Source organism: Pteropus alecto, unplaced genomic scaffold (assembly GCF_000325575.1).
Source record: "Pteropus alecto unplaced genomic scaffold, ASM32557v1 scaffold34, whole genome shotgun sequence".
Lineage (NCBI taxonomy): Eukaryota > Metazoa > Chordata > Mammalia > Chiroptera > Pteropodidae > Pteropus > Pteropus alecto.
Genome location: NW_006435763.1, coordinates 1320038 through 1343450, shown reverse-complemented (window position 1 = coordinate 1343450; position 23413 = coordinate 1320038). Strand labels below are relative to the sequence as shown.

At 49.8% G+C, this 23413-nt stretch overlaps 1 protein-coding gene and 1 long non-coding RNA gene across 2 annotated transcripts in view; both read right to left on the bottom strand.

The window, feature by feature from the left end:
• The window catches only part of CLEC16A (C-type lectin domain containing 16A), a 201540-nt gene that overhangs the window by 102858 nt on the left and 75269 nt on the right, over positions 1-23413 (bottom strand). The window contains exons 13-17 of the mRNA XM_025046098.1: positions 18138-18260; positions 14085-14194; positions 13281-13325; positions 9892-9942; positions 6634-6762 (exon numbers count right to left, since the gene is read on the bottom strand). Coding sequence (XP_024901866.1) covers positions 6634-6762; positions 9892-9942; positions 13281-13325; positions 14085-14194; positions 18138-18260 — 458 coding nt within the window. The remainder of the gene's footprint in view (positions 1-6633; positions 6763-9891; positions 9943-13280; positions 13326-14084; positions 14195-18137; positions 18261-23413) is intronic.
• LOC112479125 lies at positions 19596-21401 on the bottom strand. Its single transcript, XR_003046053.1, has 2 exons — positions 21201-21401; positions 19596-20684 (listed from the first exon to the last, which is right to left on the bottom strand). It is a non-coding gene; the product is annotated as an uncharacterized LOC112479125 (long non-coding RNA).

Genomic DNA, 23413 nt, shown 5'->3' with positions numbered 1-23413 from the left:
GAGAAAGGCAGAGCAATCTAAGTTCACGTGGCTGATGAGTGGCTGAGCCGGGGTTGGGACCTGGAAACATTTAATACTTGTGTCACTTAACCAGGCTCACATGGAAAATCAAATGCCCGCACCAGCCCAAGTACAGAAAGCCTAAGATGAGGGTGGGCACTTGAACTATTTGGCAGTCTGAGCTCTTGAAGAGGGAGTCATGACCTTGGAGATGAGAGAAAAAAGAGGAGAAAGGCCCGTCACAGTCAGGTCCATAGGGAGTAGATGCTTGATTTCTGTCAAAAATCCACTCCTGGATGTGGTTCCATAGTGTAGCGGTCAGTACGTCTGCTTTACATGCACAAAGTCCTGGGTTCATGCCCCAGTGGAGCCATGGTCCATGGTCTATGGCCATCCCACCCTGAACAAGCCCAATGTCTAATCCTGGAAGCTAAGCAGGGTCGGGCCTGGTTAGACTTGGATGGGAGACCACCTAGAAAGACCGGGTGCCGTAGGCATAAATAATAAAATAAAATTAAAAACAAAACATTCCTCTTGGGGTTCTGAAAGCAGAGAAATCAAGCAGGACCCTAGTCGGGGGATGTGGAAAGAGAAATGCGTGTAGCTTTTTACAGCCCATTGCTCTGAAAACCAGAAACCTTCAAATATAAAAGGAATTTGGAATCTGGTTCCTAACGTAGACCTTTCTGGTAAAACATTTGCTTTTGCTTTGTGAACAACAAATGGAAGATATTTCCAGGAACACAAAATAATAAAATAATAAAAAATATAAAGCAGAATATAAAACATATAAAATAAAACCCCCAATAATACTTTTCCTGGTTCCTGCCCCAATTTTTAAGAGAAAGAAGAGTGCAAAAGAAGTCCACGCCCATGAACGTGAGGAAGGTAGATTCCCACAGGGCCGGGTGCTCTACCTGGGCAAAAGCTGGGCTCCCACAGGGTGCTACAGGGTCCAGCAGGCATTTTGACCAGCGACACAACTCCAAGAATCCATAAAAAGAAGGTAAAATACCAGAATAAAGGCCGTCAAATTCATCCCTAAAACAATGGCCAGGTCCTCTGCTTATCCATGGCCTGCTGGGTACGGGTGGGGGCTGCACCATGTCATCTCATTCAAGCCTTTTAATGACCTGTGTGGTTCCCATTTTACAGACAGGAAACCAAAACCCAGGCAGGCTGCCCAAATGTGACTCAATTAATAACTGGACTCCAAAGTCTATGTTCTTCCAACCACAAGCGTTTGCCTTCAACAGATTTGAGGCTTGGGACCCAGGCTTTTATTAAGTGCCTTCTTTACTTTGCTAAATAAACATGCAAATCAAACAGTATTATTAAAAAGGAAATATTATTCTTTCAGATGCTTCCACAGAATTCCAGGAAAACAGACTCTGAAAGAACAGATTATGATTAGATTTAAAAGGGGCTGACTACTGACTAAGCTCAAATATCAAGAAGAGACTTCTCCAGTTTGCTTCAATGCACCTAGGAGCAAACTCTGGCACGGAGAGTCCTGGGGAAGGAGTCCAATGGGTAGGGCAGGAGGACGGACGGCTTCAGATTCAGGCAGACCTGGCTCAGCCTGGGGTCAGGTGAGTCCCGTGAATTCTCCAGGCCCAGGCTCAAGCTCTAGAAATGGGGACCCACCACCTCTGGTCACAGGGCCACCATGAACGTGCAACAGCACAGTGCAGGTGACACACCGAGCCCTGGAGCTGGTCCTGGATCAAATGCTGTTGGAGCTCTCTCCCCTGCATCCCTTGCTGCATTTGCAGGCTGCTCGCTGAGTTTAGGCGACAATCACTCAGGGTTAGTAGCCCACCGAGGCCGTGGATGTGGCCGTGCACAGAGTCCTGAAGCAGTTTAAAGTGGGCACAGCTCATTGGGAAAGCAATCTGGCAAGATGCGGAGAGTCACAAAAAAAAAATGTTCATACCCTTTGAACCAGAAATTCCACTTCTGGGAACTTATCCTAAAGAAATAAGCCAAAAGAAAGAAAACACTGTATTTGTGAAGCGGCTCATTACAGTTTAGTTGAAAATAATGTAATACTGCAAGCAACCAAAATGTCTACCAGTACGAAAATGCCTAAGTAAATGATGGCAGAAGTCAGCAGATGAACTTTTATGTACCAGTAAGAAGTCAGACTTATTAAAACTGTATTACCACATGACAAACTTCTTGCTTTACAATGGAGAAAAAGAGAGTGAGGATAAAGCAAGGTCATGGTACGCTCTCCCTGCAACCATGAAAAGATGTATTTGCAAAAAAAAAAAATAGGGAGGAGTCACAAAAAATGTCTAAGTGTTATTTGTTTAGGGTGATGAAATCATGGAAAGTTCTTTCTCTCTACTTTTGAAACCTTATGAGATGCTATTGTATTTTCTTTAATGTGTAATACACATCTGAAAAGTAAAGCAAAATATCCTATTTCCTCAAGGACGATACTGATAAGCACAAAAAAAATGTCTGTGCTTTTATAAGAAAACAGGGAAACAGAATGCAGGGATAAATAAAACTTCGTGCAAATACCTTTATTTCATAATGGCTTCCAAGATTCCTACATGTGACTAGAGGCTTATATTCAGATTGTAATATTCACTACAAAATCCTCTTCCTATCTCTCTTTTCTCTAGCATTAAGCTTCAGGAGATTTAGGCCATGAAAGACTCTTTCTTTCCCACCTAAGATGCTAGAATGCTCCACTGCTGTTCAGCCAACATCTGAGCATTTACTGTGTGCTAGGCACTGAGCTTGTCACCTCACAGTCGCTCTTTCTCATATACCTTGGACAAGAGCCGAAAGGCATGATACACGAGGAAGCTGAGGCTCAGGAAGGTCAAGTTACTTGCTCAAGGTCATACAGCTAGAGATAGTAAGGAACCTTGGTTGGTCTGACTCACGAGCCTGTTCTCTCTTAACTGCTTCTCTCAACTTCCCCTAGACGTTGGGTGAGTCCGGCCCAAGCCCGCGGTCCTGTTCACAGCTCTCATTCGACCCCAGCAGTTCCAATGATCCTCCTTTCAACACAAATTTCCCTTCTATTCTTCTGTAAGGTTTGCACCTCCTAACTTTCCCATAAGGTAGGAAATCAATGAAAAACCGAATGATGATGCTTGTGCTACCTCTACGTGCTGCTGAACTCAGAGCTGGGACCTGTGTGGGCTGTTCTGCAGAGGGTCGTGTGGGCCCAGTCAGCTGCCACAGCTTAGTGGCAGCACTCTTGCTATTTTGGTCTTATTTTAATTTTATATTATTTGTTCACTGCCTATTCTTAAATCTTGCACGGTGTATGGCACCTAGAAAACGCCCAACAAATATGTCAAGCGAAAGAATAAACAATGTAACTTGCAAAATGCGAGAGGAAAAACGTGACTTTATTGCCTCCCCATGGCCTGCAAGGCCCTGCTGCCCTCCTCTCCTGTCCCCACCCCACCCCTCCTCCTCTCCCCTTGCTTGCTCTTCTTTAGTCACCCTGCTCCTTGAACACACCATACGCTGTCCCATCTTGTGGGCTTTGCATGCACTGTTCCTGTAGTCTGGAAAGCGCCTCCCAGAAGTCTTTGCGAGGCTGGCTCGCATATCGACCTTGCTATCTCACTCTTTAGGTTCAGCTCAGAGGCCAACCTTGGTGGAGCACCCCTCCTGACCCCTCTATTTCTAAAGGAGGGCCACCCCTCTTTACTTCAGAGCCTTTCCTGCCCTCTAATACCAAACTGGACACTTGCTTATTTCTTAATCAACTTTATCTCTCTCGATGTCATGTGCAGTCCAGAAAACAGGGATGTCCAACAAGTTGGCAACGATTTACTAGTCAGGGTTGTTTGAACTTTCCTGACAAGTCCTTAAGGAAAATAAAGGGTGGGATTTCTGAAAAGCCTCCTAAAAGTTAGAAAAGTCTACTTGGTAGAAAAAAAAAGAAAAAAAAAAGAAAAAGAAAACCTTTGAATCCAAAAGGATGAAATGGAATGTTATTTGGATAGAAGCAAAGAACTTGAAACAAACCACATAAGCCCTCAATTGCTTGCTAAACCATACACTTCCTTCAGATCAAATTCAAAGCACACTGCTGTGTTCTGATGTCTGGGATGGGCTCAGGAGCTAAGTTTCTGGAGCATTCCAAACAGTTGCCTTGCAACAGGAACGGGACTGAGGTGAGTGGTGGAAATTCCCCTTTGGAGATGGTATTGTACACCTCAAACTAATATAATACTTTAAGTATGACGACTATACTTAAAGGAAAAAAAAAAAACCTATTCTTGAAGTCACAAAGGGAGGCTTCTCTTAGGTTGATGGCTCTGCTTGGAGGTGGCCAGCCCTGTTTTATATCACTCTGCCACCTAAACCCACGGACCCTGGGACAAGAGAGTTGCTTTTATGAACTTGTTACGTGGACAAAGGCTGACAGAGAGCCCCCAGAGAAGTCAGGACGTTCCCAGGAGCTCTGTCTGTGCTTCAGTTAGCAGTCTGGACCGTGTATATCATCTGGGGCGAGGGAGGTGGGCAGCAGAGCCGTAGGAGCCCACACCTAAGTGACACGTGAGGGGCACTGGGAAGAAGCGAAGCCCTGCAATCGAGAACTGCTGTCGGCCTTCTGTGTTTCTTCCTGTCACTGAGTCCTCACAATAACTCTGGCAAGGCGAGCGCATGCTGCTTTCTAGATGAAGAGAGTGGCTCAGAAGGGAGAAGGCACCCCAAAGCACGAGGAGCTCTCCCTCTGCCATAGGCCTCATCCCTGAATTCTCTCATTCTCTCCTGTGGATCAGGACCGCCTGCCCCAGGCCAGCAGAGCATGTCGGAATCCATTAACAATGCCAAGGCCGCCAGAGACACGGCTCCTCCAGCCCCTCCAGACCCATCCCTTCCTATGGCGTGTCTCTTGTTCTGGCTCCAGCCACAGTCCCCTGGAAAGGGCTGTATCTCTCTGGTGCCTGCTCCGCCTTCTTTACTAGGTAGGATTAGGGGCCTGATCCCATGTTCCTTCCCTAATGGCCCCAGCCACATGGATTGATGCTGCCTCTTCCCACCTTCCCCTCTAGACTCTGATTCCTCGAGGACTGGGGCTGTGTTTTCTATGTCCCTGGTATCCGGCACTGAGCGGGGCTGATAAACAGCAGTGGGGAGCAGTGGGGAGCAGCGGGTCAGTGTGACTGAGAGTGTAAGCTCTGGAGGCCACACCCCCTATGCTGAATCCTGGCTCTGCCACTTACTAGCAGGGTAACCTTGAGCAAATTACTTGACCTCTTCGTGCCCCCGTTTCTTCCTCGGTAGCATGGGGATGATAGCACCAGTCTCCTAGGACGGCTGTGGAATCACTCGAGGAAGTTCACATGAAGAACTGCTATGAATGATCCACTACGTAACAAAGGCCAGGCGTGCCCGTAAGTGTTAAGAAACCTGATGGACTGTGACCCAGAAAGCAGGCAGATGCGACCCAGCGCGGCGGCCCTCAGTGCTCAGAGGCTGAAGAGGACTGCGGGGACAGAGTCCTCCTGGCCTGGGGACACTGCAGCCCCTCTAGGTACACAGCTTCGCTGTAACTTTGCTAAGGAGCACTTCTTAGGCCAACCCAAGGCTAAGGGTGAGCGTGCCCATGTCATGGAGTCACTTGTCAGAACCAGTCCTCTTATAAAAGCCGACATCAAGAATGCCCAGTGCAAACACTGCCACCCACAAACATAACTATGTGCACACCGCAGGGCCTGCAGCACTGGCTGGGAGCACGAGGAAGGCCAGGGCGGGTCTTGTGGTGAGGCCTGCGGGTTTGGTCAGATAGCAGGGAATGTGGATTGACTTAAAGACACGTGTGTCCCACTTCCTCTGCCCCGCCAGCTTCCTCGGTCTGAGGTGGATCTAGCAGGTCCCTCCTGCTTCTCATAATCCAAAAGTTAAACACCTCGGCTGCTCTGGTTACACTGGGATTAATTCAGAAGAAGACGCAGGCTGATAACAGGAGCTGAGTTCAAATAAATTCCACTAATTTATCCACTAACATTCACGTCTCCAGGGAATGATTTTCTAGGAAAAGGTTATGGTGCTTTCTAAGAAAGAAAGTGTGATCTTATGAGGGAGATAAAATACCGTGAACAGCCCTGCGAGACTGCTTCAGAAAAAAAGCACTGATAACAGAAGCACACACTCCAGCTGGGTTCTGAGAACTAATCTGCCCTTCGTTCATGTCTGGCAGGCCGGCAAGAATTACCATTTCGTTTGCGTGTGCCTCACCCCAAGATCATGCAGATACCTTAACATCACACCATCTCCAGGGGTCCTGAGCCTATCTGGGCTAAGATTTCTCACCAGCCTCACCTGCACTGCGTTGATGGTGACGCTGCTCACTCCCCCACATCTCTCAGAAGCCCAGCCCCAGGGCTTCCTCTCCCAGAGCTCAGGGGTGGCCTGCACCAGCCACGAACGCAGCCCGCCTACAACCCACATCCGGTGCCAGGTGCGATGGGATTTCAATCCCTGCTTTGGCAGAGGGCAGCAGGCTTTGGAAGTTTCGCCTGGCGGCAGGATGTGGGGAGGCGCTGTCTGTCTACCCACTATCTGAACTCGTGTGGGACGGGGGGCTCTTGACCCGGTCAGAGCCTCGTCCCTTCCTTCCCTGGGAGTGGTCCAGCGCTCACTCACCCGCCGGGTCTTCTCCACGTCACCACATGGCAGTCGCTTCACAAAGTCTATGCCTGTCAGCGGCGTGCCCGTGGGGGGCAGCAGGATGGAGGCATCCATCATGAGATACTCCACGTTCATGGGCTTCATCTAGAAGAGAGACATCACAGGAGACCTCACTGAAGGGAGAAGGGGACCGGGCGCGTCACACAGGCCCTCGCATAGTAAATGAGCGCATGAAATCCGGATTAAGGCTGAGGGGAAGCCTCAAGGCAGGAAGGCCTGTGAGAGAAAGGCCTTTTGTTTTCTAAGGTGCATTTTCCTTCATTTGAAGTGACAGTTGAGACACTCTTGAGAAATAGCCTTCTTGCTACGAAAAGCTTTGCTTTCCCATCCTCATTCTCCCCTTCACCGAGCAGCAGGGCATGGGGTCCTCCGGATGAGGCCGGTCCCTTTACGATAGTCCCTTTAGGGTGGTCTGCCCGTGTGTGTCCCTGACTGCTGCCCGCCTCCTACTCTTTGTACTTCCGGGAACGATGACAACAATCGTAGTGATGGCAGCTTCCATTTAAGGAGTGCTGCCTACGGGACAAGCTAAAGGCTTTGCGTGTATGGTCCTGTGTCATGTTCCCAACAGCCGCAGAGGAGATGCTTCCCAATCTGCTAATGAGAAAACAGACTCAGAGAAGCCGAGGACTGGATCCGGGTCACCTCAGCTGGCTGACCACAGCCCAGACACAGACCCCCAATGACTTCCACCACATGACCAACATGCCCCCTTCCTTCCTCGCCCCCTTAGCATCTTACCTGGGGTAATATAACAAACCCACTTATTGAGCATCTACTAAGTGCCAGGCACTGCAGGGCTCACCTCGTACTGGACAGAGAATGCTGGTGCTGTCCCATATTACAAAGGAGAACACTGATCTCAGAGAAAGGGTGTATGCCCACAGCCACCGGGCCAGACAGGGCCAGAGCTGTCTGCCTCCTTCACACCACTTCCACGAAGCCCTCTCCGATTACTAAGGCACCTGAAACCATCACCTCTCCTCCTGAAACTTTGCTGCACCAGCACCGACCATTTAATGCGCACATATTGGACTTCATTTACGTGGCTTCATAAAGGAACGACGCTTCACAAAGGTGAATTTTCTATGAAATTAATTTTACTCCTTAAAGCATCATGAACTGATTTTTGTGTCTTTTTTAGAATGTGGGCTTCAATCGTATCACATTTTTTTGTCCCTCCTGTAACATAAAGCTGACTAAACAGGGCAAGGTTGTGGTGAGGGCCCGGCTGTCCAGAGACCTGGCGAACGGGCGAGGGATCGGAGGTGCCACTCAGCGCATGCCGCCTGCCTTTTACTTTTGGACACTGTAGGCACTTTCCTCCAGAGGCCTGTGGTTCACCATCCCAAATCCCTTTATCCCAGAGCAGGGGTGGCGGAGCCCCATTTCCTGCCTCAGAGCTGCCCTTGGCATCGACCCTCCAGCAGAGCCTACATAGCCCGCCTTCCGCACCCTTGCAAATCTCCTCCGCTCTGCTCCCACTGCCCTCAACCTCCTTCCCAGCAAGCCCATTCTAGCCGGCTGTCAGCGGGCACACCAGAAGGCCGCGCTCGCGCTCTGTATGCCTTTTGCATTAAAAAAGAGGTGATAAGAAAAATGAGCAAAGGGTCAAAAGCAAAGGCCTGGCTTTAGTGCAGGGGCCTCCGTGAGCACTTGAGCAGCACCCAAGGGCCTGCACTCACTACATTTACCTTGGTGGCTGGTTTCCTAAAGTCTGAGCTTAGTACTGACTTTCAGAAAATAGGACTGGGGCTGTGTCAACTTTGTATTTCTCTAGAATGCCAGGCACTGTGCAGGACACACAATAAACATGCGATTAAGAGAAATAAAACCCAAGAAGCTCCCTACAGTGGGAAGGAGAGAAACTGAATAGTCATTGTACAAAGACTATACAGGAGGCACCCCTTAGGTGTTTCACATCCAGCCTGGGCAGCTATGTGGCTTGGGCCCCATTTTACACACAGAAAAATCAAGGCTCAGAATGTCAGCAACCTGCCCAAGATGGCACAGTTCGTAGCAAAAGCAGAAACTCAGCGGGGGTTAGAAGCCTGAGCTTTTCAGCGCCATCAAGTGACATATGAGCCTTACGTTTCCAAACAGGAAACCAAACTGTGGGGAATGACATGGCAGAAGGGGACGTCACAGGGCTAAAACGATAGCAAACCACTGAATCCACTCTACTCTAATTAATGGTCCAACGAGTAGAAGACTGACACACTCTTCTGGGGGGTCGGGGATGAGGGGGGTGGCTGTGGCCAGCAACGGGAGTGAGGTACTCACAGGCACCCCTGCATATCACGGCGAGGTCTGGGCGCTTTTGCAGATGAATTATGCCAATTGATGCTTTTCCCTTGAAAAGACTCTGCGGGGGCCTCAGACGTGCTGTGGGAGTGGACCCAGCTGTGGTGAGGGCCCAGCTGTCCAGATCCTTGGTGACAGGCCAGGGAGCCAGGGAGCCACACTCACACTGCCCGCCTTTTTCTCTTGGACACTTTAAACACTTAGGCTTACTATAAACTCCCCAAATCACTTTACCCTTTGGTGAGTAATGTCGATGAAAAGGATCATTTGTCTTCTATTTATTGAGTGCCAACTAAGGGACAGGTGCTGGAGATGCAGCGACAAAGGAACAACACAGAAAGCTGTAATCTTCTGAACCTGTCTTTTCCTATGATTCTGCCTGCTGGATGGAGAAAGGGAAGGCTCTGGGCTGATGCTGCGGATTCAAGGAGGAGCTACATGCTGGAACATTCTGGTGGCCTGGCAAAGGAGGCAGCATTATAACAGAGAAAGGCAGGGGGCTGGGAGACGAGCTGCTCTGCCCCTCGCTGGCCAGGCACACGTGGACACCTCACTCAATCTGACTCTCGTTTCCTTATCAGTAAAGGGAGGCTAATGATAGCAGTTGACGTGGGGATTAAGAAATTTAATATACATAACGGGCTTTCCACACCTGACACAAAGTAAGTCCTCAATCAAATACTATTCACATCAAAGCGAATCTTTCTGACCCATCTCACGACACAGCCCGACTCAGGGGGAGGGAATGTCCTCTGAAATTTCCACGGTGGTGGGGATCAACATTTCCAATTCAGTCCCCAACCCCGAGTCTCTGCCATCCAGGCAGCAAGCCCCAAGTTAGAGTGCTCTCTCTCGGATCGGCAGGGCACGCTTTGGGGGCACACAGGTGCCTTCTGGCCCCTCACTTACTGTCATGCTCCTGTACTCATCTTCGAACATGTCCAAAAATATTTCTTCTCCCTAAAAGGAAAGGAAGGGAGGGTAGAGGAGATTATGCATATTTCTTTTCCATAAACAACAAAGTATTATAAACTTCAGTTCACGGCTTGTGGGGCCATCTGTTTCTCGTTAGTGAGTTCTCGTAAATCACCAGGAAGTAAAATGCACACGTGCACACGAACACACACGCTCAACCGAAAGCCCAGCTATCGAATTGCGCCTCTCAATGTTTTTCTCCCTTTTTAAAGCACATGTAGTTAGATTTCTTCTGTCAAGGCAATTAAGAAACACAAACTAAAAATAACACCATATATAATTAAAATATGACAACGGTTACTATGTCGAGTGTATAAGATCCTCTATTTGTTGAGAATGGCTGAAGAAATGGGGAACTCTGGTTAAAACTGTGAGGCTCCACACGTCTGAAAGGAATTAATATGCCTAACACTAAAATTATACAGCCTGTTCCGTTCATTGTTGAGCTGCGCCCTTGGGGTTTTTTGCAGTTCCTGCAGGCCTGAGGACCCTGTCCAGGAGGTTCCTCTCTGAACAGGGTGGTGGGTGTGAACTTGGCTCACATAAACCAGGGGCCGAATCCCAGCTTTACCTCTCAGAGCCTCTCTTTGTTTCGCTGCAAGACTGGGATGCCTGCCCGTGTCTGTGTGGGTCCTTGTGAAGATGAAATGAGTTAACGCGTATAAAGTGCTGAGCACAGAACCTGCCAATTGGTCAGGGCTGGTAAGTGTTAGAGCTCAGATCACTGCTGGATGGGTCCACAGCTGGGGGGTGGGGAGACTCAGCTGAATGCAACATGACTGTTGGAACTGTGCTGTCTCTCATAAATCCTGAAACAATCAATCTCTCTCTCTCTCTCTCTCTCTCGCACACACACACACACACAACACACACACAGAGTCTTGCGCTTGCATGCAGAGTTGGGATGGGAAAAACAATCGATCTTTTATACATCTTTCTAGTTATCAGAACTACAGGTAAACTTGAATATTCTTGCGTGCTGTATAACCACAGAATTAACCCCTGAAAACCCAAAAGCTTCTGATATTCCACTTGGGGTGTGAACCTTATAGGATAAAAGAGAGACAAATCTGAGTTGGCAGAAGAGAGCTGCGACTGAAATACAGCAAGTCCTCACTTAACGTAGTTGATTAGAAACTGCGACTTTAAGTGTGATGGCATATGACGAAATCAACTTCTCTACAGGCTCATTGATACAAACAAGAGTTAAGTTCCTACCACATATTTCTGATCACAAGACCACCACCAAACTTCTGAATAAAGACCTTAAACACTTCTAATATTAAACACTGAAATAAATGTGAGCTATTCATACATTTAAGAAAGACTAATAAAAACAAGTGAGGTCATTTTTTTCCAACCTGCTTATTCCAGTTCAGGGTTGCAGGTGGCCGGAGCCTGTCCTGGCAGCTCACACCGCAAGGTGGGACACACCTGGACGGGATGCCCTTCTATCACAGGGCCATTCACGCACGCCCACTCACTAAAACTGGGACTACTTAGACACACTGATTCACCTCACGTGCACATCTTCGGGATGTGAGAGGAGACCGGAGTCCCCAGAGAACACCCACACAGACGTGGGGAAAATGTGCAAACTCCACACAGGCAGTGGCCCAGGCTGGGAATCCACTTTCTTCTCTCATTAATGTTATAATGAAGTGACACTGAATGAAATGATGTTATCTAATAAGGACCTGCGTATAGCTCTCCTATTAATGATAAAGAAAAACCCTCTGGGAAAATGCCTACTAATGTGTCCTTCCGTTTTTGTGACCCGAAAGCTTTCTAGGGGGGAAATACACTGAGAACAATTATACTGGAAAGAGATTCAAAGATGACTAATGCAACCGTGAGGTTTCTGCCTATTTCTGGGCTTTGCTACAGGACATATGTCCTCACTTGGTGGCCATGTGTGGTTTGGGACGGTCTAAGGGGAGACGAGGATTTCCTCGCCAGGGTGTGGGGGCCTACAGTGGTGCCACCCTCATCTGGGCATGTCCACCGTGTTGCTGCTGCATGGGGGTCATCTGACCCCTGAGAACTGGATTTCTAGATTATGTGACCTGGTTTTATCTCAGTGAACACGGACAATCATGGCCAGCGGCTTAAAGAGCTTCCCACATAGAAAAAGGTTGCTTGCATATATGCGTATAATCCACAGCAGTTTGGAGAGAAAACAGAAGATGAAACACAGATAAACAAGGAAATGGCAGCACCGACGCTTTTACTCCCCCTGAGAGGATCTCTCCATCGGTCAGACTGAGAAGGGAAACCATCGCTAACGGGATCTGGAGAGATCTGACGTGGGGGCCAAAACATCAGAAAGCAGGGATGGTTTGACTGTGGATTAATCCACTACTACTGACAAATGACGAGCCCCGCTTAAGAATATGTCATGCCTTAAGGTTAAGAGCAAAATGAAACCATCACGATGAGATATTTTAATACCAATCATCTGGAACTTGAAGCCGAATCTACAAATTTTTCAGCTACTGAAAAAGTCATGGTGGTCCTCGCCCAAATCTCCCTAAACCCTAATGATAAATGTTTGGAAGCCTGTATGAGATTTCTTAGCATACACGTATGTAAGTAATATATATGTATGTAATTCATAAATTCATATGTAATTCAAAAGTATAGTTGATCCTTGAACCATGAAGGTTTGAATTGCGAATGTCCAATTGTATGCAGATTTTTTTCGGTAAATATCTGTACTGTTTTTGACTCACGGATGGGAGTCTGAAGCTGCGGAGGGAGGGCTGGCTATGTGTGTTATCTATACCATTTTATATAGGGGACTTGAGCATCCTCAGATTTTGGTATCTGTGGCAAATCTTGGAACCAATCCCCCACAGATACCAAAGGTATTTAAGTTTTGGGGGAGTCAAAAGTTATATACAGATTTTCAACTATGCAGGGGGATGGGTGCCCCAAACCCAAGTTGTCCAGGAGTCAACTATAATTTTATATGTATAAGCATATGTAATTCATGAGCACATCAGTTCATATGTATAATTTAGTCACATGTACAGGTATGTATATAATTCATAATTTACATGTGACTTCATCAATAAACAAATTCATATCTTATTGATAAACAAACTGTCACATACTAGGGGTGAGTCCTCAAAAGCTGTCCTGATAAGAGCATGGGCAGAGAAGTTGAGAGACCACCGGGGATCGTGACCTTCAGCATTTCACACGGGCACCGCGGCAGAGAAATAACTGAAGACGAGGAGCCTCTATGTGTGCAGGGCCAGACACGACAATCCTGCACATGCCACACACCACACTGCTGTCCCCGTGCCCTGCCAATTTACCTTATAGAAGTGCCGCACGAGGTGGACGCTTTCTTCCCTCGCACCCTGTGGAAGAGAGGGAGGGCGTGAGGGAGGCAGGGCTTGTGGAGGCAAGTGAGCTGGGTAATCACAGTTCCCATAATCTGAGTGTATTTGACAGATGCGGGGCTAATATTCTTAATCTATAAAATGGTGGAGAGAGAGCTCAAAATAAAAAATGGGCAGAGGATAGGCAATCAATATGTCGACATGGAAAGTTGTCAATATACAGTTAAGTGTGTGTGTGTGGGGGGGAGGGTTATAAAATATGGGTCCAGGATGGCTCTACTCTTATTTTTAAAATTATTTTTAAAAATGTGTGTGAGTGTGTGTGTATCTAGAAAGACACATACCAAAGTATCAACTACAGTTGCTACTTTTGACAATTGCACTTTCTAAATTTTCTAAGATAAACAAAAAAAAGTTGAGGGGGGGAACAAAAGCTATTTAAAACAATAAATGTAGATACTAGCACGATAAACTTATCAGTAAATGTGTGTGTACATATTTGTATATGTATAAAACTTTTATAATATAAAAAGAAAAAAATTTAAATCCTAGAGAAAAATAAGAGTCAAATAATTGCAACAGAAACTACCCAAATTCACTAATTAAATGGGGGCTCATCAAGCCGGCCTCAACATAAGGGAAGTTCTGTGGGGACAGGTGGGTCGCAGCGGGCGCCAGGGCCCAGCTTCTCCTCGGCGGTCCCGTGGACGCCAGCTTCCCTCTGTCACTCTCCTGGTGGCAGTGGCTCACAGGCACAGGGTGTGGGGAGGTCCTCACCTCCAGGCAGGCGAGATGCACATCCTTTATGATGCAGCCCGTGCTGGTCACGACTTGCTGCTTCAGGAGCAGGCAGCTCAGCTCCAGCGTCGCCAACCGGATCTTCCCATCTATGGAGCACACAGGGTCAGCCTCACACGCCCAGGGCTGCACGCCCTTAAACAGTCTCCGGCCTGACTTTTAGGTTAACGGGTCAGCTAGCCGATTCGGCGGACAGCTCAAGGCCCCTTACACCCAGTGGGGACAAAAAGGGAATGCCACATGCTAATCCTTTCCCCGGTGAATTACAATTAAATATTCCCATCGAAACTCCATGTGCCCAATACTGCCCTGCAGTCTCTACGTTGGGAGAGGGGACGCAGGAAAAAGGGGACAACTCATTATTATTACTGAAGCCTAGGAAGTGGACATCTGTGGTTGCTTTGCTTGTCCAGCGTTCCTTCTCTTCTTCAGGAATGAGCGCCGCCCCTCCCCCACACCAGTTCCTCTGGAGAAACACCAGCCCCACCGCTGGACATGTGATTTGGGTGAAGCTGGTCCCCTTTCCCGCATCTGGGGGTGGGCACATCACCCAGGCTGGTGGGGGTGTGCTATTCCCCTGGTCACAGTGACTAGGGTAGGTGTCGGGCAAAGGAGCCGGTCAGAGCCAGTAAGACTCAATTCTAAAACGTGCTCAAACAACTGGGCGACAGACTCTCTCCTCGTGCTGGGGTGTGGAGAGGACAGGGGGCAGTGGCGGGACCCTGAGTGGCGCAAGCGTTATGGTCCACAGTGGCCACCTCCCCCACTCACTGGCATTTTCAGTCTTTTGTCGAGTGTTTTGCAAAGGGAGCCCGAGCCTCCCTTCCCACCAGGTTGCCTGGGCTGTCTCTCCTATGGCAAGTGTGGGGCTCCAAGGAGAAGGGAGGGCTGGAGGGGCTGGCGGTCACCTCGCCAATCAAGAGTCCAAACACAGTATTGACAACAGTTTGAGGCCCTGGGCCTGAAGATGGGGCCCAACAGAGTGTGGGGCTCCAAGGAGAAGGGAGGGCTGGAGGGGCTGGCGGTCACCTCGCCAATCAAGAGTCCAAACACAGTATTGACAACAGTTTGAGGCCCTGGGCCTGAAGATGGGGCCCAACAGAGTGTGGGGCTGCGGGACCCTGAGTGGCGCAAACGTTATGGTCCACAGTGGCCACCTCCCCCCCTCACTGGCATTTTCAGTCTTTTGTCGAGTGTTTTGCAAAGGGAGCCCGAGCCTCCCTTCCCACCAGGTTGCCTGGGCTGTCTCTCTTATGGCAAGTGTGGGGCTCCAAGGAGAAGGGAGGTCTGGAGGGGCTGGCGGTCACCTCGCCAACCAAGAGGGCCATGGAGTCCAAACACAGTATTGACAACAGTTTGAGGCCCTGGACCCACCCAGCTGGGCCTGAAGATGGGGCCCAACAGACTTAAAGTTACACAAGCCAACAGTTTTGTTTGTTTCTGTTTGTATTGTTTCAGCCGGTCCGAGTTGGGTGTCTGTCAATTGTATAACCAAGTTCTGAGTGACACGGGCTTGCTATCCTACTGTGAAGCCAGGCACAGTCTGAGTGCTTTATAGATGCTCTAGTACAGACACACCCAGTGTAGTGGGTGCTCTAAAGACTGAGATTTAGGGAAGTGAAGTGACTTGTCCAAAGTCTCATCCTGGGCGGTGGTGGACTCCAGACGCTATGGTGCCAAAGGTCACAGCTGACATCTCTCCTAGAAGCATCTGTGACTGCCTGACCGAAGGGTAACCTGCTCTTACGCAAACTCCTCCCTGGGTCCTTAAGCTCATTTCTGGGGAGAGGCCACAATGTGGAAGAGAGGCCAGGGGAGGGGGACGTCTCCAGGCAATATCCCTGAGGCTTGGAAATGTCAGGGACCAGGATGCGCCGCTGGGAAACACTCAAGGCGGAGAGACCACCACACACCTCCCCGGCCATCTCTGATGCCTCAGGTGTCAGGTAGGGAACAGAACGAGAAGACAGAATCATTTGTTCAAAAATGGATAGGCCATATGCAAGCAGAAGCAGGCCTTCCTAAGCATGATACAAGCCCGGGGGGCATGTGGAAGAAGGCTGGTTGGTCTCAGCTCAGTTATTCTTCCAGCCTCAGCCCCCCCACCCCCCGCCCGACCCTGGCCTAGCACTAACCCCACTTCTGTGCTGCTGCCCCGCCCTAGCGGCACCCACCGCCCGCCCTCCCTGGAGTTCAGTGGTTCCCCCGGAGCCCACCCTCACTCCTGCCTGCACCTCCACCGAGCCACACTGGTGGCCAGGTCAGAAACACCCCTTCTGCTGCCTCCAGGAAAACAACATGATTTCCCCCTCAGACCCTTCTCCCTTCGCAAGCTCCCACCAAGGGGCTGACTTCCTCCCACCCAGCTTGTCTCGTGGGAGAAACAGAGAGGGCAGCAGGCTCCTTGGTCCTCATCGCAGCTTCCAGGCTGTCCCTCTGAGCTACCCCAACTTCTGCTCTTCAGAAACCCAGGCTGTTCTACACACCAGCCCTCCAGGGCCCGCTGTCCCTCCCCACCCTGCATCCCTGGGGGAGTCCACCTTCCTCCACCATGGAACCGCACCGGCTCACACAGCTCCTGCCAACCTCCCCCTTGGCCACCACCCTTAGGGACACGCTGTGCCTCCACGACTGGACTTCTTAGCAGAAACTGAGCCTGCCGAGCGCCCCTTGGTCCTAAGCCACACACATCTTTCTTGCCACCCAAGACACCCCCTGTAACTCCTCTTCGTCCCACGTGGGGCCTGGCTCAGCCTCCTGTGCTGGTTACCCCTCTAAGTCACCTCCAGATATCCGCAGTGGCCCAGGGCTCGGTCCCAGACACGCCTCTCCTCTCCTGTGGCGTCAGAAACCACCTACATGTCTGTGAGGCCCGCAGTGCCCGTTCTGGCCCTCAGTCCCCTCTGAGCTCCAGATTCCATCTCCACATGGAGTCCTAGACTGCTGGGACTTCACAGGCCCCCTGCTGTGGCTGCTGTACCCCCACTGCTCACACAGTGGCTGGCTCAATAAACATTTGTTGAGTTTCCTGATCCCCTACTGACACCTTTGAGGCCATGAATCCAGCTCTCTAAGCCCCAATACTCACTCCCCAGCAGTCCTCTGTGCTTTTGGCCACCACTTGGAGCCCTTTCTCCTAGACTTTTCAAGTCCTCCTATGCAGTCACAGCCCCGGGCCCCACCTCACCCTTCTCCTGGGCCTGACCCGGGCCTGACCCGGCCCCATCCCCTGGATTGCTCCTGATGGCTCAGCTCAGCCATTCGCCCTCCACCAAGCTGCGTCTGTCAGGCCCCTTCCCTTCCCGAGCGCTCACTCACGCCCTGACGGCCTCTCTTCCTGCCTTTGCAGAGAACCTGCCTTGCAAACAAGGTTTCCTCGACCTCGACACTGTTGACTTTTTGGGCCAGATAATCCTTTGCTGTGGGGCTGTCCTGTGCATTGTGGGATGTTTAACAGCATCCCTGGTCTCTATCTACCAGATGCCATGTGCATCGCCTCCCCAAGTTGTGATGACCAAAAATGTCTCCCGACATTGCCAAATGTCCCTTGGGAGGCAAAGCGGCCCTACTTGAGAACCACTGTGCTAGGTCATTCTACCTGCTATTTCTAGCCCTTGCTGTGGCTGTAGATCGGTTTTGGCTAAAACCTCAGAGCTAGGCTGACAATGCCAGGCACTGCGCACATCTTGTATTATCAAAATCACCCGACTCCGCTGAGAGGAGGGCCACAGACATTGGGCAAAACTGGCAAAAGAAGGGCTGGGTATGGAAGGAGAAGAAAGACAAGGCCTGGCACAGGCTGGCACACACACTGCGGTGGGTGGGAAAGAGAGGAGACTGGAGATGAAGACGTGGCAGGACAGGAGGGTATGGTGGCCCAGGACGCTGGTATGGGTGGCAGAGAGAGTGGTCGAGATCTTCTAGGATCCCCGGATGGGCAGATCTAGAGCCCACGGCTCCTAGTGCCTCGTGTGGGGAGCTGGACCCTGTAAACTCCACCACCCCTGCAAACAGCCAACACGCCCCGGGCACCTGGCTGGGCAGCGTTGTTCATGATCCTGATGAGTCTTTCGGCCAGTAGGTGGTTGTAGGTGGTCTTCTCGGCCGCACTGGGCACTGGGAGCTGGATTCGCTCTAGTTTTTCAGGATCCATGCCTGGAACGGAGAAAGGGGCAAGCTGGAAGTAAGGGCGGCCACCTTATCGAGAGCCGTCCTCATCCTGAAAGGCTCGATAGAACAGGGCTTCCTGGCTCTCAGCCAGCCTCGGTCCATCCTCGTGGTTCTGCCGTGGCTGAGTGTGTCTGTACTAGAACCTAACCTCCACCTCAGAGTTTTCTGTAAATGACATTTAGGTAAATATATTAAAATAGAAATTTTCTATCACTATTTGTAAGTGGCAGATCGGCATTGCTGAAATATTGAGAGTAACTGTCAGTTAAAAAAAAAGAAAAAAGAAAAAAGAAAAAAGAAAACCAAACGATGTTTTTACATTTTAGCCAGACTGTTGACGGGCTGCTTACTGGGCCTGAGGCCTGCTCTGTCTGTGCTAAAAAAGGGAGCTTGGCAGGTGACTTAAAAGCTGCTGAAGCCACCCTAGTCCCAAACGGTGACACGCTCCTGGACAAAAGCAGAGATAACAGAACGGGAATGGAAAAAGGGTTAACTTTCGCACAGTGAGCTTCCCTCCCATTTCACACCAGGTCTGGGTGCCATCGGAGGCCACCCCCGTATGAGACATATGCCACAACGGCAGGGGTCACAGACCTAGAGAAAGAGAGATCAGACTGGAAGAAAACGACAGTCATACCCAACAATCTCACCTCAAGGTCTTAACACCAAACTCACAGGGCTGGGTCCACCACTCAACACGTACATGGGCGGCAGCGGGCACCACGCTGGGGCGGGGTTACCACAGAAAGGTGCAAATACCATGAACCCCATAGAGTGGCTCTGTGTCTAAGAGGCAACCGAATCATTTATTCTCCAGTGAAAACTCACAGCTTTGAAAAGACAAAAGACAAGACAGGACTGGGGGAGGGGGGTGGGGTGGAGAAGAGGGAGTGTGCAAAGTCTCACCGTGAACTATCGTTTTTCCTAAAGCGAAACCTGCAAGCTGGGCTTTGCAGGTCTTTCCCTGACAGGAAGTCCTGTCAGGGCTACCTCGACGGGCCAGGTGTGGGACGAGAGGTATTCCAAATCCTTATTCTCTCATCTGACATGGCTCTGGCAAAACACGCTTGCAGAAATAAACATTTCTCTTGATCCGAGCGCAGAGAGCTGAACAGATTGTTTGTGCTCGAAGCACGTCTTTTCCTGTTATTCTACAAAAGGGGGGAAGGTGGCACTTCTGGGAACTCTTGAAATACGGCCCCTTGAGTACTAGATGACGCTTCATTTAGAACCTTGACAAAACAGTGGAGGATAGCATTGAAGAGCTGATTGTCTGGATTCTAAGTAACTCCCCCCCACACACATTGACGTCAGAAACCATAACAATATATCTTGTTTTATTGAATTCCTTCCAGCTCCAAACCAGAGGCTAAGTCACGCCAAGGAGATGACACGGGTGAGGGACGGCCTGAGGGTCTGAGTTGGGTAGTTCTCTCTCTCACGTATCACCACAGTGGCTTCGGTCAAAAAAATGTGATTGCAACGAAAATGTAATTTGTGGATTCTATCTCTCATCTTGATGCAAAATGTCTACCTCTGAAGCATTCTGGTTTATTAAATGGCAAGAACGTCAACTGAATCTTTTTGGCGTTTGTTTTTTTCCGGAGATATCAACACCGTCCTAACATCTCTCTTTATCATTTCTGTCAGTCAGTGGTTCTGGGGGAAAAATGGCTCCTCAGCCTGCCCAGCATATCACCCAACTTTATGACCTGATCATCTATCATTCCACTTCAAAGAGTACGGTCGGCAGAGGGAGCCCAGATGCTGACGTCCTTGGGAGTGTGGTGGCCGCCAGCAGAACCAGAGACGCAGACTCAGACCAGTGCTGGGGTTTCTATGGTGAGCTCCATTTTCTTTCCTTCCTGTTATTGCCCCCGCTCTCTTAGAACTTGTCGAAAAGGATGAAATCTGGGGCAAAATCTCTCGACAGGAAAACAAACACTTCAAGGTTATCCTGACCTTCCTCAAGGTCCGCTCTCTGTGAAGAGGGGCAGGGGACCCTGGGGGACTGAAACACTTCCAGAACGTCACAAGGACAGATTCCAGTGCAGCCTCTTCCGTTTGGGGAATTTAAGGCCTAGAAATGTTAACTCCCACCCCCAAGGTCACAGAGCACGTGAGAGTCACATCTGGAACTGGGATGATTGCAAAGGTGGAGACGGTCCAGTTGGGGGGTGGTACTGCCTGCACCCCCTCATAGTGAGCTGACCATGGCGAGCAGTGCACAGGGGTCCTGCTTCTGTGCTGGCAGCAGCCACCACCTCCAAGGCTTCATGGTGCCCTGGGGCTCACACTCTGCCAGGGACTTTCCACACTGCGGTAGGATGGAAGCGGCAAGGGCTGGGTGCAGGGTGCGGAAGCAGTTGTGTCTTGCTACTTAACCTCTTCGACCCTCGGTCTTCTTACCTGTGCAATGGGGATAATTACAGTAACTGTCTGTCTCAGGTGTGCTGTCAGGATCCAGGAGAAGCACGCAGTCACGGTTCAACGACTATAGCCTGCTGTTAGCAAGCACTGGTGGCGATTTTTACTTGGAGCGTGGCTTAATGCATTTCTGTATCATTTGTGTTGTAAGAGGAAAGAAAGAAAGAACACAAGGACCAAAAAGGAAACCATACAAAAGCTAAAATCAAGCTATTTGAGAAGGCCCAACGAAGGCATGCTGGCCGTTAGGGGGCCGGCTCAGGGGACAAGCTGCTCAGGTTGGATTCTGAGGGACGCGTGGGATTCTGCCCTAAGCTGCACAGGGGGCCAGGACTTGCCAGGCCGAGGTGCTACAGCAAAGAGTGTGGCAGAGCTTGGGGAAGGTGGGGCGAGGGGCTTTGGGAGGAAGTGATGAGGCAGATGCTCACAGAGAGGGGAGGGACAGGCAAAGCTTGGAAGTCAGGATCCCTGGAGGGCAGCTAGGGGAGGTGACGTGACCTGGTTCTGCTCTGGCTGACTCTGAAGTGGTTCTCCCGGCCATCTGGGGTGATCTCCACGCTCTGGCCCTTTCTCCAAACATACTTGATATTGTAATGTGTTCTACGTGAGGTGGATTTTAACATCGGCCATGGAGACAGAGAGCAGGGCGGATTCCACACAACATACGGCAAAACTTCTTAGAAAAAAAAAAAACCCCTCTGAACGCCGCATTCTGTCCCCAAAGTGCCTCCTGGGCCAGGTGCCTTGTTTCTTCCCCCATCACTCTCTTTCTCCACCATGGCCTCTAAAACCCTTCTATTACTTTGAATTGTCCTGGCCTGGCCCCTGGCTGTCAGGGCCTGTGCAGTAATTCGGAAGCTCCAGACTTTCTTCTGGGTCCAAACAAAACAGCAGCTGACAGTTGTGAATGAATAACATCAACGTCACACTATGACAAGGATACGCCTGTGAGAGGGCATATCCATAACGTGTGTATGCGCCTCTGTGCGTGCGTGCGTGCACACGCACACGCACACACAAACACACAACTAGTGTTTGGTCACTGATAGGCAGGCTCTGTTACAAACCTGATCGAGTTTCTTTGCTAGCCATTTCCCCCTGATTGAAATAAACTGTGGATAATGTATTGTCCTATTTACTTCAACCCTTGAGTGCCAAGCAACAGACAAATTCCAAAGAAACCCAGATGCGCTTCATATGGCCCGCGAAGATGCACCAGCAGGCTTCCAGCAGACCGCATGCTTCCTTGCTCCCTTCCTGCCAGGGTGAGATCCTGCCCGAATGAGTCAGAACTGGTCTCCCCTTTCCATTGCTTCCGCCCGGCATCTTCAGGGGTGGGGGCGGGGTGGGGGTGGAATGCTCCCAACTAACTAATTCGAAATCCCGAGTAGAAAGAAAGACTGGCTCTGTGATGTCAATGACTAGTTACTAAGCCTCCCCCCTAAGTCCTGATTTCTGGATTCTTTCTCATTAGTGGTCGCCCCCAGTCAGGTAAGGGGTAGAAAAGGCCCAGACTGAAGTTATGTAAAAAGAAGTAGACAGTCGAACCCGGACAAAGAGACCACAATGATGCTAGGTAAACAATGGTCAAAATAATATTTTTTTCTTTTGACCATGCAAGGTTTCCTTGGCTGTAGTCACGCGAGCATTGCCAACTTTGGAAAACTATAGACCAACTATTTCAAAACCTAAGCAGATGTTGGGCCGATCTCCAACGTACTTCTCGTTCTGACGATGTGTCAGTTGAGATCCAAAATGATGTTTTGCCAGCTCTCTCCATGGCGAAAGCTTCCCTTTATCCTATTACCTTTCGACCTTTCCCATACCTCTCTCATCCATGTTCCAGTAACTTCTCAGAAAAAAAAACAAAAACAAGCCAAAGATGCCTCTTGGGTAAACAATGATAAATGGAGGGGCAGGAGTGGACAGTGGGTGGAGTGGGGGAAACTTTAAGAATATAAAAGCTGCAACACTCGCCATCCCCCGCCCCCCCGGGCCAGAGCTCTGCAGACCTGACAAAGGAGAGGAGGCTGCATTTTCTATTACAGATATAACCAGAATTCATTGTGGCCCAACTGAATCATGACAAGCGCCTTCCTCCAACCAGTCAGCCCTCTCCACTGTGGGATCTTCATTTCGGTGCAGCATCTAATCTATTATGATTTACTGGAAGGCCTGAACTAACATTTGGTTTTTATTAACATTGCTTTTATGTTAAAATTGTCTTATAATGAAAAATCTATCAGAAAGAGACCATTTCATTAGGGGGCCTGCTTGGAGGGTACAGACTTGGAAAAGCGAGGCTGAAGGTTTGAAGAGCAGCTAACTGCCTGCTTCTTAACCAAAAAACCAGCCAACCCCCACCCCTGCCGCCATCACCAACAAATCCCCAGCAAACGTGGACCTGTGCCCACAGGCCAGGACTAGAGCGAAAACCAGGTGGCAGCTCCTCCACTGGGAAGTTTGCCCTGAGAGTCAGGGTGCCAAACTTAAACTCTCCGGCTCCCTCTCCAAACCTGCTCCACGCCCCATGCTCGCTGGCTCTAGAAATGGCGTCGCCAGCCACACAATGGCAGGAATCAGAGATCTGGGCATCAGTTAGACTTCTTTCTCCCTTGGTGCCCCAGCCATCTAAAGCAAGCAGAATTTCCCAAGCCTGTAAGCCCTTTCCTACCTCAGGGCCTTTGCACACACTGGTTCCTTTGCCTGGA